This window comes from Carcharodon carcharias, chromosome 3 (genome assembly GCF_017639515.1).
Source record: "Carcharodon carcharias isolate sCarCar2 chromosome 3, sCarCar2.pri, whole genome shotgun sequence".
Lineage (NCBI taxonomy): Eukaryota > Metazoa > Chordata > Chondrichthyes > Lamniformes > Lamnidae > Carcharodon > Carcharodon carcharias.
Window position 1 is genome coordinate 8,658,030 of NC_054469.1, and position 18,896 is coordinate 8,676,925.

At 47.9% G+C, this 18,896-nt stretch overlaps 1 protein-coding gene across 4 annotated transcripts in view; it reads left to right on the forward strand.

The window, feature by feature from the left end:
• zgc:63863 (uncharacterized protein LOC393372 homolog) overlaps positions 1–18,593 on the forward strand; it is a 236,247-nt gene extending 217,654 nt beyond the window's left edge. The window contains exons 8-9 of one of the 4 annotated variants that reach the window (XR_005942639.1): positions 6,223–6,786; positions 18,113–18,593. Coding sequence is in view for 1 of the 4 variants with exons in the window: in XM_041184556.1 (XP_041040490.1) it covers positions 6,223–6,481 (259 nt within the window). In the remaining 3 variants the exon portion in view is untranslated. Of the gene's footprint in view, positions 1–6,004; positions 6,131–6,222; positions 7,401–18,112 lie in introns of those variants that run through there. The other 3 variants (XR_005942640.1, XR_005942641.1, XM_041184556.1) reach the window with 3 other exon arrangements.
• Positions 18,594–18,896: the final 303 nt, after the last annotated feature.

Here is an 18,896-nt window from a genome sequence, read left to right on the forward strand (position 1 = left end):
GGGGCCGGAGTAGGACTGCAACAAGGAATGTTCCACATACCCCATAAAGAGACAGGCATAGCTGGGGCCCATGCGGGGCCCTCACTTCCTGTAAGGACTCCATCCCATTCTCTCAGTTCCTTCGCCTCCGTCGCATCTGTTCCGATGATGCTACATTCAAAAACAGTTCCTCTGACATGTCCTCCTTCTTCCTTAACCGAGGTTTTCCACCCACGGTCGTTGACAGGGCCCTCAACCGTGTCCGGCCCATCTCCCGCGCATCCGCCCTCACTCCTTCTCCTCCCTCCCAGAAACATGATAGGGTCCCCCTTGTCCTCACTTATGACCCCACCAGCCTCCGCATTCAAAGGATCATCCTCCGCCATTTCCGCCAACTCCAGCATGATGCCACTACCAAACACATCTTCCCTTCACCCCCCTTATCGGCATTCCGTAGGGATCGCTCCCTCCGGGACACCCTGGTCCACTCCTCCATCACCCCCTACTCCTCAACCCCCTCGTATGGCACAACCCCTTGCCCACGCAAAAGATGCAACACCTGCCCCTTCACTTCCTCTCTCCTCACCGTCCAAGGACCCAAACACTCCTTTCAAGTGAAGCAGCATTTCACTTGCATTTCCCCCAACTTAGTCTACTGCATTCGTTGCTCCCAATGTGGTCTCCTCTACATTGGAGAGACCAAACGTAAACTGGGCGACCGCTTTGCAGAACACCTGCGGTCTGTCCGCAAGAATGACCCAAACCTCCCTGTCGCTTGCCATTTTAACACTCCACCCTGCTCTCTTGCCCACATGTCTGTCCTTGGCTTGCTGCATTGTTCCAGTGAAGCCCAACGCAAACTGGAGGAACAACACCTCATCTTCCGACTAGGGACTTTACAGCCTTCCGGACTGAATATTGAATTCAACAACTTTAGGTCGTGAGTCCCCTCCCCCATCCCCACCCCCTTTCTGTTTCCCCCTTCTTTTTTTTCCCAATAAATTATAAAGATTTTCCTTTTCCCACCTATTTCCATTACATAAAATAAAAAAAAACCCACTAGAGCTATACCTTGAGTGCCCTACCATCCATTCTTAATTAGCACATTCGTTTAGATAATATCACCAACTTTAACTTTAACACCTATGTGTTCTATTGTACTATTGTTGTTGACATCTTTTGATGATCTGCTTCTATCACTGCTTGTTTGTCGCTACAACCACACCAACCCCCTCCACCTCTCTGTCTCTCTATCTCTCCGCCCCCCACACACACACCTTAAACCAGCTTATATTTCAGCTCTTTCCTGGACTCGAACTCAAGTTCTGTCGAAGGGTCATGAGGACTCGAAACGTCAACTCTTTTCTTCTCCGCCGATGCTGCCAGACCTGCTGAGTTTTTCCAGGTAATTCTGTTTTTGTTTTGGATTTCCAGCATCCGCAGTTTTTTTGTTTTTATAACTGAATCTTGTTCACTACTTGCCTCACATTCCCACTTGGCGATTTCCAGCAGATATCTAAGGATAGTGACTGGGAGCAGGAACACTAACAATTTTTTATTATTTATTTCCTCACAGCCTCACCTATCTTGCATCTTCCCTAAATCTGGGGTGTTGAAATGTCTGTACCACTCAGGCATGTTCCCCTGGAAAGTTAGTGAGCCACCAGAGCAATATCTAATGATTATCCTCTAGAGTTTAGAAGAATGAGAGGTGAAGCTTTCAAATTTTAAAGCTTTCAAAATGTTCCCCTCCAAGTCACTCATCATCCTGACTTGAAAAGATATCGCAGTTCCTCCACTGTCGCTAGGTCAAAACCCCTTCCTAACAGCACTGTGGGTGTACCTACACCACATGGACTGCAGCGGTTGAAGAAGGCAGCTCACCAACACCTTCTCAAGGGTAATTAGGGATGGGCAATAAATGCTGGCCCAGCCAGCGAAGCCCACATCCCGTGAATGAATTTTAAAAATAAATTCTTAGAGGGTTGACATGGTAGATGCAGGAAGGATTTTTTCACAGGCTGGGGTGTCTAGAACAAGGGAATACAGACTCAGAATAAGGAGTAGGCCATTTAGGACTGAGATGAGGAAGAATTTCTTCACTCATAGGATGGTGAATCTTTGGAATTCTCCAGCCCAGAAGGTGTAGGCGCTGTCATTTGAGTATGTTAAAGACAGAGCTTGATGGATTTTGAGATGTTAAAGATATCAAGGGATATGTGGGGAGTGGTAAGATGATCAACCATGATCTAGTTGAATGGCGGAGCAGGCTCAAGGGGTCAAATGGCCTACTTCTGCTCCTAATTCCTATGTTCCAATGATTGGGACCAGGAATTTTGCTGTAGTGGTGGGGAAGAATATAGTAATTGTTTTATTAATCAATTGATGGGGAGCAGTGTAATAGTGAATCGTTATATTGATTTATTGATGGGGAGCGGTGTAGTAGTAAATCGTTGTATTGATCTATTGATGGGGAGCAGTGTAGTAGTGAATTGTTGTATTGATCTATTGATGGGGAGCACTAGTAGTGAATCGTTGTATTGATCTATCGATGGGGAGCGGTGTAGTAGTGAATAGTTGCATTGATCTATTGATGGGGAGCGGTGTAGTAGTGAATTGTTGCATTGATCTATTGATGGGGAGCGGTGTAGTAGTGAATCGTTGTATTGATCTATTGATGGGGAGCAGTGTAGTAGTGAATCATTGTATTGATCTATTGATGGGGAGCGGTGTAGTAGTGAATCGTTGTATTGATCTATTGATGGGGAGCAGTGTAGTAGTGAATCATTGTATTGATCTATTGATGGGGAGCAGTGTAGTAGTGAATTGTTGTATTGATCTCTTGATGGGGAGCAGTGTAGTAGTGAATTGTATTGATCTATTGATGGGGAGCGGTGTAGTAGTGAATTGTTGTATTGATCTCTTGATGGGGAGCAGTGTAGTAGTGAATTGTATTGATCTATTGATGGGGAGCAGTGTAGTAGTGAATTGTATTGATCTATTGATGGGGAGCAGTGTAGTAGTGAATTGTTGTATTGATCTATTGATGGGGAGCACTAGTAGTGAATCGTTGTATTGATCTATTGATGGGGAGCAGTGTAGTAGTGAATTGTTGTATTGATCTATCGATGGGGAACAGTGTAGTAGTGAATTGTTGTATTGATCTATCGATGGGGAACAGTGTAGTAGTGGATTGTTGTATTGATCTATCGATGGGGAACGGTGTAGTAGTGAATTGTTGTATTGATCTATCGATGGGGAGCGGTGTAGTAGTGAATTGTTGTATTGATCTATCGATGGGGAACAGTGTAGTAGTGGATTGTTGTATTGCTCTATTGATGGGGAGCACTGTAGTGGTGAATCATTGTATTGATCTATTGATGGGGAGCAGTGTAGTAGTGAATTGTTGTATTGATCTATTGATGGGGAGCGGTGTAGTAGTGAATTGTTGTATTGATCTATTGATGGGGAGCGGTGTAGTAGTGAATTGTTGTATTGATCTGTTGGGGATCGGTTCAGTCATGAGTCTTATATTGAAATAAGTCCCATCAGGATTCCTTCAGACCTGAGCTGTTCCTGAGGTAATATTGTCCTTGTTAACCATCTCGTGTTCCTAAGTCATTGAACTGTCATTGTTTGTAAGCTGATGATGCAGTTACATCCTCTTTGGTATATTTTGCTTAACACAAAAAAGGGAAGCATTAATTTTGCCGGTTTGTGTAATTTGACCTGGATTTCTATCGATCTAACCTTAATGTCATTGATGTTGCTAAATAGCCAACGTCACTGTTCTCCATTACACAGGAAGCTGAAACCTAACCCACTACCTGCTGGAAAAGCAAACTGCTCCATTGTGATGAATTCCCAGGAACTGTTTCAAACCAGTGAAGCTTGCTGAATTCTTATTATAAAAGCCAGTTTCTAAATTCTGTAAGAGTGCGCTTAGTGTCAGCAACACCCTTCCTTCTCCCACACAAAAAGATTGAATTGAATTGAATTGGAGTCTTGCTGTCTGCCATTGAATTGTTATGTAAATTCAAGGGGTCCAACAGGATGGAAACATAGAAAGATTTACAGCCCAGGAATCCTCTTGGCCCGTAGCCCAGTAGGTTGCAGCACCTCAAGTGCATATGCAAGTGTTTTTTAAAATGCGATGAGGGTTCTTTCAGGCAGAGTTTCAGACCCCCACCATCTTTTGAGTGAAAAACTTAATCCTCAACTCCCTTTTAATCCTTCTACCAATTGCTTTAAATTGATGCTCCCCGGTTATTGACCTCTCTGCTAATCTGTGATCAGATCACTCTCTAACCCACTGTCACATTACATTATTACTTGATTATCTTAATTAACTCCATTAAGCTCCATCTATAATTACCCTGGTCATGGACTGCTGTCCCCATCACTAGCTATTGATCCCCTGATTTAAGAAACACAAAGTTCTTTCCCCTGACTTAGCAATTTTTGTGAATTTAACAACAACAAGCCTCCTTAAAAGAAAACTGCATTTTAAAGGCTACTACAGCACACTGTTGTGGAACTGAACCAGACCGTTGAGGCTGAGCCAGACTGTTCAGAAGCTTGGCACCCTAATTGACCCTGAGACGAGCTTCCATTCCCTTATCCCCTCCATCACCAAGACCCCCTTCACATCACCTACTCTGCCCCTTCCTCAGCTCATCGGCTGAAACCATCCATCCCTGTAACCACCTCCAGCCCTGCAACTGTCAGAGATCTCTGCGCTCCTGCAATTCTGACCTCTTGCGCACCCCCCGCTCCTTCACTCCACCATTGATAACCCTGCTTTCAGCTGCTAAACTCTGAAATTCCCTCTGTGAACCCTTCTGTATTTCTCCACTTCTCCTTCTTGAAGACATTTCTTAAAAAAAACCTTTGACCAAGTTTTTAGTAACCTCCCCTAATTTCTCTAACCTCCCCTAACATCTCCTTATAAGGCTCGGTGTCAGACGTTATGTGGTAATGTTGCTGTGAAGCGCCCTGGGACTTTTTAGTGTTAAAGATGCAATGTATGTTGTTGTTTTGCCTCCTGTGGGCAACCTGGCGGGATTAATTTTCTTCTGCCTCTCCCAGGAGTTCTTAACCTACCAATCAAGACTGATCACAAGTGTAAAAATGCTGAGCTGTGGAGAAAGACTAGAGAAGCTTAGTTTTGACAATGTGGAAAGTGGGACCTGAGCAAAATGCACAAATTTAATAAACACTGTATAGAGAAGCTAAAAGCAAAATGTTACTTATAAATACCCCAAGGAGTTGGACCATTGGGTATGTATTTAGAATTAGTAAAAGGTACATTTGGAACAGAGATCTGAAAGTTGAAAATTATTTTTTTTAACATCAAGTAAGGTAAAAGAGGAAAACATACGAAGGCCATTCAAATTGTAAACGTTGCAATAAAATGTACCGAGAAAAGAGGCTAAGTGGGTCAAGTAGCCTTTTTGTATCCCAGTGTAGTAAAGGGATGTGCAGTATTGATGTTCTGTCACATGGAATGCACACTATCACGTTTACAAACCAAAATCATCTAGTTGTAGTGCATTTTACTGCATCAACCCTTCTTACAACTCCATGAATCAAACACAGAGCTCTTGAGAATCGGACCTTAGGAGCCAAGAACCTGAGTCATAGAGTCACAAAGCACAAAAGGAGGCCATTCAGCTCATCATGGCTGTCTTTAAAAGAGTGATCCAATTAGTTCCACACCCCCACTGCCTCAAAGCCCTGCAAAATGTTCCTTTTTCAGGTATTTATTCAATTCCTTTTTTAAAGTTGGTATGGAGTCTGTCTGCTCCCACCAGCCTTTCAAGCAGTACTTCCTAAATCATCGTAATTTGCTGACTGCGTAAAAAAAAAAATTCTCCTCATCCCTTCTCGTTTGAAAATTATTTTAAATTTGTATCCTCTGATTATCAACCTTCTTCCGCTTGAAACAGTTTCTCCATATTTACACGGTCAAAACCCCTCAGTTTTAACCTCTGTTAAATCTCCCCTCAATCTTCTCTGTTCAAAGAGAAACAATCCCAGCTTCTCTAGTCTCTCTACATAACTGAAGACCCTCATCCATGGTATCATTCGAGTAAGTCTCCGCTTGAAGACCCCATTAGGACTCTGGATGGGATTGCGTCCATTAGCTGAGGTCTGTCATCGAGAGTTTTACCTCGGAACTAAATCTAGTTGTCCCTGGTTACTAATCACCTTGTGTTAACTATTTCGCTTCTCCCTCTGCAGCATCGCCATCAGCACCTTCCAGGATTTCCAAATGTCAACATCTCAGCAGCGTCCTGATGCCGTGCTCCGCAAGCAGTTCCAGGAGAAGCCTCGCCCACCACCTGCCAACGCCGAGGGGGCATCTCCACTGGTGGGGGCCAACCAACTGGTCAAGATGGCGGTGTGGGGACTGACGGCAACCCTGGGGGCAGCCGCTTTTGCTGTGGTGAACTCAGCGGTGGATTGGGCCCCTGAGTTTGTTTTTCAGCTGTTTCCGTAGCCAGTGACTGAGGCAGAGCCTGTGGCACACAGCCGGCTGAACTGGGAGAGAAATCCCTGCCGACTCTCAGCCATCGAAACGAGGTGCCCGGTGTCGCAGCGTGTCCAAAACCTCGGTTAAGGAACAGTAAATGTGAGCTTTACATTAACCCTTTGCGACCTCCACCAAAACGGGGGGCGGGTTGGGGGGGGCGGTGGGTGAGACAGGTGGACCAGCCAAAAACCCTGCCGACCCCTTCCCTGGGAATCACCCTTCCCACCCTGCCAGTTATGCAGCCAAGGACAACTTAAAGAAATTAGAAAACAGTAAGCACTTATTTTCTTACCTTGATGCAGGCATTCAGATGAGAGACTAGGGAGCAAGTCCTTGTGAATTCATACCTGGTTAAATGGAAACCTGGTGTGTCAAGCATTTCTGTTATTGTAGAGTATGTGAGCGTCTTACAACCAGATGGGGGGTAAAACTTGATATTTATTTCAAACGGGTATGTCCTGATAGGAGAGAAGGGGCACTTTTTTCAAGTTTGTGACTTCTCTGATGAATTTAAATACTGCCTTGCCACCCTTTGAATGAGGGGGTTAAACTGAGGCCCCATCTGCCCTCTCAGATGTACTTAAAAAAATTCCCTGCAGTATTTTGAAGAAAAGCAGGTGAGTTCCCCCTTGTGCCCTGGCCAATATTTATCTCTCAACCAATATCACTAAACTAGATTATCTGGTCATTGCTGATTGTGGGATTTTGCTGTGTGCAACTGTGTGCCTACATTAGAACAGTGACACCAATTCAAATGTGCTTAATTACCAGGATGTTGCCTGGGCTGGAGAGTTTTAGTTCTGAGGAGAGATTAGATAGTCTGGGGTTATTTTCACTGGAGCAGAGGAGATTGAGGGAGGACATGATTGAGGTGTATAAAATTATGAGGGGCATAGATAAGGTAGACAGGAAGAAACTTTTCCCTTTAGTGGAGGGATCAATTATCAGGGGCCATAGATTTAAGGTAAGGGGCAGGAGGTTCAAAGGGGATGTGAGGAAGAATTTTTTCACCCAGAGGGTGGTGGGAATCTGGAGCTCACTGCCTGAAAGGGTGGTAGAGGCAGAAATTCTCATAACATTTAAGAAGCATTTGGATGTACTTGCGATGCCATGGTATACAAGGCTATGGGCCTAGTGCTAGAAAATGAGATTAGAATAGTTAGGTACTTGTTTGACTGGTGCAGACTGGATGGGCCAAAGGCCCTTTTTCTGTGCTGTAGACCTTTATGACTCTATGGCTGTAAAGCACTTTGATGTCCTGAAGCAGTAACTTTTAAAAGTTAATTTCTGGATCTGGTGGTTGCTGGCAAGGCTGCACTTATTGCCCATCCCTAATTTCCCTGAGATGGTGGTATTGGGGTGAAGTGCTTCCACTGCACTGTTAGGTAGAGGTATTTCAGGGTATTGATAATGAAGGAATTCCAATAGAGACCCAAGTCAGGATGGTGTGTGACTTACAGGAGAACTTGGGAGATGATGTTCTTCTAAGTTGTGGAGATCACTAAGGTGCAGCCAAAGTAACCTTGGAAAAGAGCATCCTGTAGATGAAACGTATGCAGCCATATTGGGCTGATGGTGGAGGGAGTGAATGCTTAAGGTGGTGCGTGGCATTTTGCATGAGCTGCTTTGTCCTAGATGGTGTTGAACTTTTAACGTTGTTGAAGCTGCACTCATTCAGGCAAGTGGCGAGTATTCCATTTGCATTAGTACCGTAGGTATCTTAGATGTTTACCTGCTGTAGGTGGTGAAGCAAAGTGACTGAAAGGCCTCCTCTGCTGTCCAGCACCAAGAATATCTTGGTAATCACACTGGACTGAGTTGCTGGCAATGGATGGCACTTTATATGTCCAGTGTAATTAGTGTCTGTGGCTTTGTTAATTGGAGATATTTCCATGGGCCAGTCAGATTGCTCCATCAGAAGCCTAGAGGAGATGGGATTATATTGAATGTGGTAAGAGAAACAACATTAACCAACATAACCCTTTGTGAATCACTGAATTCTGTTGAAGTTTAACTGTCTGTCACTCATGTCGAATAGAAGTTCTTATTCCTAGAATGTTGGTGTCAGCTGATGCTCGATATGTTGCTGACTGATCCAACTGATGGACACAGTGATGCTGCCTGACAGGCTACAGCTGATTTATAGCTTTCTGCAGCACCTTGTGGTTTAGAGCAGGAAAAGATTGTTAGTCAGTCTCTCCTGCCTTTCAGAAAACAGTATTTAGGGATGTGATATAAGGAATTTGAGAAATGAGGTGATAAGAGTTGCTTGGGAGGGACAGGTGAATTTGCACCTATGGTTCCTCAAATTCTCCACCACTGGGGGTTTCCCTCACGCTATGTCTGGGTCTGTTCTTGACTCGCTGATAGAGACTGATCGCTACGGTTAGTCAACAACTCCATGATTGCATCATGTGACTGCCTGGACAGCAAGGTGCCGTAAATGGATCCTGGTCCAGCAATTCCAGTGCTCCTGCATTCTTGCATATCCTTCAATCATTCTTTCTCCAGAAATATGCGGCATTGTTCCTTTTAACTCACAACATAGCCCCTACTGATGGCGTTCCACATTTGGTTATTCCAGCAACCTATCCGTTTGATTTCCCTCCTCCACCCCAGCCTTTCTAATATTTAACTGGGCCCCTGCTTTTTGACACTGTGGCCAAATTAACCTGAATTAACTTATGTTAGCTCTTCACTATCTTCAAAGCATCGGTTCGATCCCCTGAGTCATCTCTTCTGAAAACAACTTCTTTATTTTTTTCCTTGTAATTTATTTATTTTCATAAGCCTCTGCCCTCTTGAGGATTGGTTCAATGCAGAATAAAGTTCCATCTATTCCAAACAAGGCTCCTATTCCTATTTCAGAAAAGTACACCTCACCATTCTGCCTCAGTGAGTCCCTCCCTGTTCCTCACACCAGCAATTTCATGGTTTCTCTGATACTGCTGGAGTGCAGGTTGGCAGTATGGCTCATATCACATAAGACATTTATTGCAGTAGAGAAGCCAGCTCGCTTAGATTCCAGCCTGTAACTCACACCCTGATATCTGCTACCATTCAAACCCCTTGATTAAATTGCAGACCGTGACTCCTCTTGGACATGTAGTATCCTGTGTGAAAACTGGAGCCCACAGCAAAGAGTTTTGTTACAGGAATTTTGGAAATCAGCCAGAATGTAGCTGTAGAGGAAAGACCCTGAGATGTTAACCACTACCTATGCTGCAAACTGCACTAGTTAACTGAGGCTGATCTGTCCCTGCAGCTGCTGTGTGCTGCAGGCTTCAGTAAAAGCAGGAAGTGAGCACCTATTTATATTTCAGTTGTGACGATGACCTAATACATTGTGTCGGCATCTCAATCACTGCAAAATAACCATCACTGGGTTCCCACGTTATATTTATACCCTGGTGTGACTGCCTGATCAACACTAACTGGGGCTCTCTTATTCATGTTTTAGAATTTGTACACACCTTCTATCGCGGGGTGGGGGTGGGGGGGGGTGGGGGGGGTGGTGCCTGTGCTGTGACAACATCAGTTACTTTACATTATAAAGTGTGAGGGTTCATGCTTCTCAGGAACATACACTTGGGCACTATGTAAATATTGTACCGTGTATTGCACACACAATGTGTTACTTTTTAAGCAAGGCTTTATTCTTTAGAGTGCAGAACCGACCTGATGTATATAAGATGTACACCAAGGGCAGGCGACTGCAGGATCCCTCTCATGCACACACACACGCAGAGACATGAGTGCATGCACACGGAGACACAAGCATGCGCACACACACGCAGAGACATGAGTGCATGCACACGCGCGGAGACACGAGTTCATGCACACGCGCGGAGACACGAGTGCATGCACGCGCGCGGAGACACGAGCGCACACACGCGCAGAGACACGAGCGCACGCACACGCAGAGACACGAGCACACGGAGACACGAGTGCATGCACACGCACAGAGACACGAGTGCTCGGAGACACGAGCACACGTGCACGGAGACATGAGCACACGGAGACACGAGCGCACGGAGACACGAGCGCACGCAGAGACACGAGCGCACGGAGACACGAGTGCACGCAGAGACACGAGCGCACGGAGACACGAGCACACGCAGAGACACGAGCACACGAAGAGACACGAGCGCACGGAGACACGAGCACACGCAGAGACACGAGCGCACGGAGACACGAGCGCACGGAGACACGAACGCACGGAGACACGAACGCACGGAGACACGAGTGCACACAGAGACACGAGCGCACGGAGACACGAGCACACGCAGAGACACGAGCGCACAGAGACACAAGCACACGCGGAGACACGAGCGCACATGCGTGCACGGAGACACGAGCACGCGGAGACACGAGCGCACGGCGACACGAGCGTATGTGCATGCACGCAGACACGAGTGCACGCACGTGCACGGAGAGGTGAGCGCACGCAGAGACACAAGCTCGTGCGGAGACGTGAGCGCACGGAGACACGAGCGCACGGAGACACGAGCGTATGTGCACGCACGCAGACACGAGCGCACGCACACGCACGGAGACATGAGCGCACATGCACGCACGGAGGAGCACATGCAGAGACACGAGCGCACGCAGGCAGAGACGAGCGCATGCACACAGATACGAGCGCACATGCACGCACGGAGACACGAGCGAACGCACGCACACGGAGACACAAGCACACGGAGACACGAGCGCACGCACATGCACGGAGACACGAGCGCACGCACATGCACGGAGACACGAGCGCACGCACATGCACGGAGACACGAGCGCACGCACGCACATGCACGGAGACACGAGCACACGGAGACATGAGCGCACGTGCACGCACGGAGACATGAGCGCACGTGCACGCACGGAGACACGAGCGCACGTGCACGCACGGAGACACGAGCGCACACACACGCACGGGGACACGAGCGCCCGGAGACACGAGCGCACGCACACGCAGGGGGACACGAGCGCCCGGAGACACGAGCGCACGCACGGGGACACGAGCACACGCACACACACGGAGACATGAGCGCACGGAGACACGAGCGCATGCACGCACGGAGACATGAGCGCATGCACACGCACGGAGACACGAGCACACGCAGAGACATGAGCGCACAGAGACACGAGCGCACGCACACGCACGGAGACACAGGCACGCATACGCACGGAGACACGAGCGCACGCAGACATGAGCGTACGGAGAAACGAGAGCAGGCACACGCACAGAAACACGAGCGCACATGCTCGGAGACACGAGCGCACGGAGACACGAGCACGCACAGGGACACGAGCACACGCACACACATGGAGACACGAGCGCACGGAAACACGAGCGCATGCACACACACGGAGACACGAGCGCACGCACACACGGGGACACGAGCACATGCACAGGCACGGAGACATGAGCGCACGCACATGCACGGAGACACGAGCGCATGCACACGCACGGAGACACGAGCACACGCAGAGACATGAGCGCACAGAGACACGAGCGCACGCACACGCACGGAGACACGGGCACGCATACGCACGGAGACACGAGCGCACGCAGACATGAGCATACGGAGACACGAGAGCAGGCACACGCACAGAAACACGAGCGCACGTGCTCGGAGACACGAGCGCACAGAGACACGAGCGCATGCACACACACGGAGACACGAGCGCACGCACACGGGGACACGAGCACATGCATACGCACGGAGACATGAGCGCACGCACATGCACAGAGACACGAGCGCACGCACATGCACGGAGACACGAGCGCAGGCACATGCACGGAGACACGAGCACACGCAGAGACACGAGCGCACAGAGACACTAGCGCACAGAGACACGAATGCAGAGACACGAGCGCACAGAGATATGAGCACACGCAGAGACACGAGCGCACGGCGACACGAGCGTATGTGCACGCACACAGACACGAGTGCACGCACATGCACGGAGACACGAGTGCACGCACACGCACGGAGACATGAGCGCACGTGCACGCACGGAGGAGCACACGCAGAGACACGAGCGCATGCACACAGATACGAGCGCATGCGCACGCACGGCTACACGAGCGAACACACGCACACGGAGACATGAGCACACGGAGACACGAGCGAACGCACGCACACGGAGACACAAGCACGGAGACACGAGCGCACGCACACGCACGGAGACACGAGCGAACGCACGCACACGGAGACACAAGCACGGAGACACGAGCGCACGCACATGCACGGAGACACGAGCGCACAGAGACACGAGCGCACGCACATGCACGGAGACACGAGCGCACGGAGACACGAGCGCACGGAGACACGAGCACATGGAGACATGAGCGCACGTGCACGCACGGAGACACGAGTGCACGCACACGCACGGGGACACGAGCGCCCGAAGACACGAGCGCACGCACACACATGGGGACACGAGCGCATGAGCGCCCGGAGACACGAGCACATGCACACGCACGGAGGCACGAGAGCAGGCACACGCACGGAGACACGAGCGCATGCACACGCACGGAGACACGAGCACACGCACACGCACGGAGACACGAGCACACGCACACACATGGAGACACGAGCGCATGCAGACATGAGCGTACGGAGACACGAGAGCAGGCACACGCACAGAAACACGAGCGCACATGCTCAGAGACACGAGCGCACGGAGACACGAGCACACGCACACACATGGAGACACGAGCACACGCACACACACGGAGACATGAGCGCACGGAGACACGAGTGCACGGAGACACAAGCGCATGCACAGACACGGAGACACGAGCGCACGCACACACGGGGACACGAGCACACGCACGGAGACATGAGCGCACGCACATGCACGGAGACACGAGCCCACGCACACGCACGGAGACACGAGCGCATGCACACGCATGGGACACGAGCGCACGCAGAGACACGAGCGCACAGAGACACGAGCGCACGGAGACATTAGCGCCGCAGAGACACGAGCGCATGGAGACATGAGCGCACATGCGCACACGGAGACACAAGTGCACGCGCGCACACGGAGACACGAGCGCACGCACACGCACGGAGACATAAGCGCACGTGCGCACACGGAGACACAAGCACACGCACACACGGAGACATGAGCGCGCGGAGACACGAGCACATGCACATGCACGGAGACACGAGCGCGCGGAGACACAAGCACATGCACACGCACAGAGACATGAGCGCACAGAGACACGAACGCACGCACGGAGACACGAGTGCGCGGAGACACAAGCACATGCACACGCACAGAGACATGAGCACACAGAGACACGAGCGCGCGGAGACACGAGCACATGCACACGCACGGAGACACGAGCGCACAGAGACACGAACGCACGCAGAGACACGAGCGCACGAAGACACGAGCACACGCACACGTATAAATACGTAAAATTGCCTATTTTGTTGCCTTTACTGCAGCTGCCAGTAATTCAGTGGTCCCTTCACTCATCAATGGAGACGGCCGGGTTGGGTGTCACCAAGACGGGGAGTCAGATGCAAAAGTGGGGGTTGGCATTCAGTGGGTATCGCACTTGCTGATGGCGGGTCTCTCGATTGGATACCACAGGCCTGTGAAAGATCGATCCATCACGGAGCCCTTTGCAAACCCAACAGCGTTCAGGAGCTAAAAGCAAAATACTGCAGGTGCTGGAAATCTGAAACAAAAACAAAAAATGCTGGAAAAGCTCAGCAGGTCTGACAGCATCTGTGGAGAGAAAGACAGAATTAATGTTTCGAGTCTGTATGACTAAGAGTCATCTGGACCTAATGAGCATTCAGGAGGCACTAGGGACCCGTGTGAGTTCAGGAGAATTCCTGAACCACCACAATATCCTGGTGGGTTCAGGGATGGTAGCTTCCAATGAGCCAAATTAGCAAGTATGCAGATTCCCCCCCACGTCAGCCCATTCCCGCTGCTGACTAAATGGGGGTCATTATCAGATTGCTCTTTGTGGGAGTCTGTTGCCAGGATGGCTGTCTTGTATCTTACATTACAGCATTAACTATACTTCAGAAGTGCTGTAATTGGCTGTAAAACACTTTGGGGTGACTGAAGGTCATGAAAGGTGCTGTACAAACGCTATTTCTTTCTTTCTGTCAGGGCCAACACTAGGGTATTTTCTGCCCTAGCTGACCCTTTGCCGGGGAAGGCTGTGGCGCAGTGGTATTGTCACTGGGCTAGTAATCCAGAGACTCACTAATGAATGCTCTGGGGAACCTGGGTCCATGGCAGATGGTGGAATTTGAATTCAATAAAAAAAAATTAAAAATCTGGAATTAAAAGTCTAATGATGACCATGAAACCATTGTCGATTGTTGTAAAAACCCATCTGGTTCACTGATGTCCTTTAGGGAAGGAAACCTGCTGTCCTTACCTGGTCTGGTCCACTTGTGACTCCAGACCCACAGCAATGTGGTGACTCTGAAATGGCCCAGCAAGACACTCAGTTCTCAAGGGCAATTAGGGACGGGCAACAAATGCTGACTTAACCAGAAACGCCCCCAGCCCATGAATGAATAAAAAAATCTGCACCCCAACACAATGAAGTTTTGGAAATGGATTACTCAGGGTAATCCTTATCCACTGCCTGTTCTCACTCTGGTCTCAGCCTCTCACTCTTCTACAACACCAGATTCCTCCGCTCCGCTCCCAGATCTTTCAGGAGACCTCAACACCCACATCACCATGAGATCAACCAGGAGCTCCCTGATTGGTTGAAGACGCAGAACTGGTATTTTTGATTAACCGGTACCACCCTTTCCCCTGGGCGCGCTTGAATAGACAATGACACTAAAGCAACTTATTTGGCATTGATATTACGTGACGACTTAAATACTAGAAATTTGGACTTTGGGAGCGACACTGATATACTGAACAACGGTGAGATTTACAATCTTTATAGTTCATGTGGGACGTTCAAGTGTACAGTTGGCAGACACTTGTCTTATCACTGAGCTGGTCAAATTAGAGCATAGGTCATAAGAAAATTTCTGGTCGTTTTGAACCAATGTTTGAGACTCAAGTCATTTCGGCGATGGTTTCTCACCCATCATCTTTTGCTTTACAAGCATAATGAAATTGTGTTGCTAAATGCATTGATCCCTGAAGGCGTCCTAATTATTGCTTTTAAACACGCAAGTGACTATTGCATCTATAATACCTGAAATTACCCCAATTTGTTCACTTGTGATTTTTCTTTTCCGCAGCCTTACTGTATAGAACATTATCTGGCTGTTTCAAAATATTTGCAGCCCAAAAGCTCGATTTCTTTGACTGAGATGAATTCCGAATTGTAATTCAAAACTATTGATTTCATGGTTAATTCTCTTTCCCTTATTCCAAGTAAAGTATCCTGGCTCTTCCTCCTTTTCATATTTATATCTTAATCTCACAAGTACAATATTGTGCAGGGATTCCCAAACCCTTTTGTGATCATGCAGAACAAAAGATCCAAATGGGAAACCAATTATTCTAGTACAAGTAATTAAAAAGACTCCAAAGTGTTCATAAATTCCAAAGCACTGCCATCTGACTAGATTGTTGGTGCAGAAATTGTGACAAAGCATCTCAAATCTGGAAAGCCCATAAAGAAAAATGTTATATTGTATCATCGTCCAGCAAACGGTCATCATCCAGCCTGGATGATTACAGTTACTACAACACTGAAGAAGCTAGACACCATCCAGGCAAAGCAGCCCCACTTGATTGGCATCACATCCACAAACATTCACTCCCTCCATCACAGACGTGTAGTGGTAGCAGTGTGTACCATCTACAAGATGCACTGCAGGAATTCACCAAGGATCCTTAGACAGCACCTTCCAGACCCACGACCACTACCGCCTAGAAGTACAAGGGCAGTAGGTAGATGGGAACACCAGCACCTGGAAGTTCCCCTCCAAGCCACTCACGATCCTGACTTGGAAATATATCACCGTTCCTTCTCTGTCACTGGGTCAAAATCCTGGAATTCCCTTTCTAACAGCACGGTGGGTGTACCTACACCACATGGACTGCAACGGTTCAAGAAGGCAGCTCACTACCACCTTCTCAAGGGCAATTAGAGATGGACAATAAATGCTGGCCCAGCCAGTAACACCCACATCTCGTGAATGAATTAAAAAAAAATCTCAGTTAAAAACATTCTTGGTATTATCTTCACTGGCAAGGCTGGCGTTTATAGCTCATGGGCCACCTCTTTGAACTTTAGCAGTCCTTATGATGAAGGTGCTCCCACAGTGCGGTTAGGGAGGGAGTTCCAGCATATTGACCCAGTGATGCAGAGGGATATATGATAGATGCCCAAGTCAGGCACAAGAACACAAGAAGTAGGAGCAGGAGTGGACCAAATGGCCTGTTGAGCCTGCTCTGCTGTTCAATATGATCATGGCTAATCTTGAACTTCAACTCCATTTTCCTTCCCACTCCCCATATCCCTGAATTCCCTGATACACCAAAAACCTGTCCATCTCAGCCTTAAATGTATTTAATGATGGAGCATCCACGACCCTCTGGGGTAGAGAATTCCAAAGATTTGCAACCCTTTGAGTGGAGCAACTTCTCCTTATCTCAGTCCTAAATGATCGGCCTTTATTCTGAGCCTTTGCCTGTGTGTTTTGGATTCTCTGACCAGCAGAAACAGTCTCAGCGACCACCCTATCAGACCCCTTCAGAATTTTGTAGGTTTCAATAAGATCATCTCATTCTTCTAAACTCCAGAGAATATAAACTCAATTAACTCAGTCTCTCATCATAGGACAGCCCACTCATCCCAGGGACCAATCTATTGAACCTTTGCTGCACCGTCTCCAATACAAGTATATCCTTAAGTGTGCAGACCAAAACTGCGCACACTATTCCAGATGCGGTTTCACCAAAACCCTGTACAACGTAGTAAGACTTCTTTGTTCTTATACTCTAATCCCCTTGCAATAAAGGCCAACATGCCATTTGCCTTTGTATTGCTTGCTGCACCTGCATGCTAACTTTCTGCATTTCTTGTACACAGATGCATGACAAGGCAGATGTGTGACTCGGAGGTGGTGGTGTTCCCATGCACTTGCTGCCCTTGTCTTCCTAGGTGGTTCAGATTGTGGGTTTGGGAGTTGCTGCAGTGCATGTAGACGGTACACACTGCGGTCACTGTGCACTGGTGGTATATGTTTTAGCTAATGTTCACTGACCTTGACTAGGATGACAATAGGGATTCTACTAATGATCAGACTCTGGGTTATGGAGAGAAAATTCAGCCAGGATCCAGTTACTCCTTTCCTTCATCGATTGGCTAGATGTTGGGTGAGATCAGGATTGGCCGGTACTAACTGTCCAGACTCTTTTGCATGTCATTGCTACTTGGGTAAAGTTTTAGAGAGTAACAGTCTCACAACCCACTGGAAGGTAGTGTCAGCAAGAAGAAAGGGGAGTGAATTGGTAAGAATGGGGAAAACATCCCCACATCTCTGGTGTTGAGCTAAGTGGAATGACATTGACGCTGACTGCCTGTACAGCCATCTATAAACATCACTGCATATTGTGAACACCATTTCTTTCCAACAGTTGTAGCTCGAAGATTGTTGATTCAGACCTGCCAATTCTGTTCCAAGGTTACTGGATACACTCAGGCAACATCTGCACTTGGTCAGGGCTGTCTCTTCCTCCACTGCATTGGGGTCTCTGCAAGAACCAGCTTTATATTCACTATTGCTATATCCAGCTGCTGAAACCTCAACATGAAAGCCCTTTACCAAGAATGTGACATGATTTGGTGGGTTTAAGGTCACTGGCTGGACAGTGTCCTCCCTGTCAGCTCTCATCAGACCATTGGTGATTGGATTTATGGCGTGTATCATAGAGATGTAAACATGTTGATAGTCACTCTTGATTTATATGTATATAAATTTGTTAAAACCCTATGCTGTTTGCTTCTTTAGCTTGTAGAGTTTGGGACAATGGGGAGCTAGAAATGTGCAATAAAACTACTCCATTGAGTTCCATTCAGCATTCAAAATCTTCAATAAACAGAACCAGAAGCATATCACAATATGTTTCATTTATTAAAAAAGAAACCTTTTGCCTTTTGAAAACCTATGGGGTTTTGTGTTAACTGGTAACTGTCAAGATGTCTGCAACAACTTGCATTCAGCCTTTCATATAAGAGGTGAAACCGAGGCCCCGATTGCCATCTCGGGTGGATTTATAAGATTTTATGGCACCTCTGTACCTCACTTTGCTGCTTCAGGACACTCATTTAAATCTAACTCTTTGCTTAAGGTTTTGGTAATCTGACCTAATATCTACTCATGTGGCTCAGTGTCATACTTTGTTTTATAATCCTGTGAAA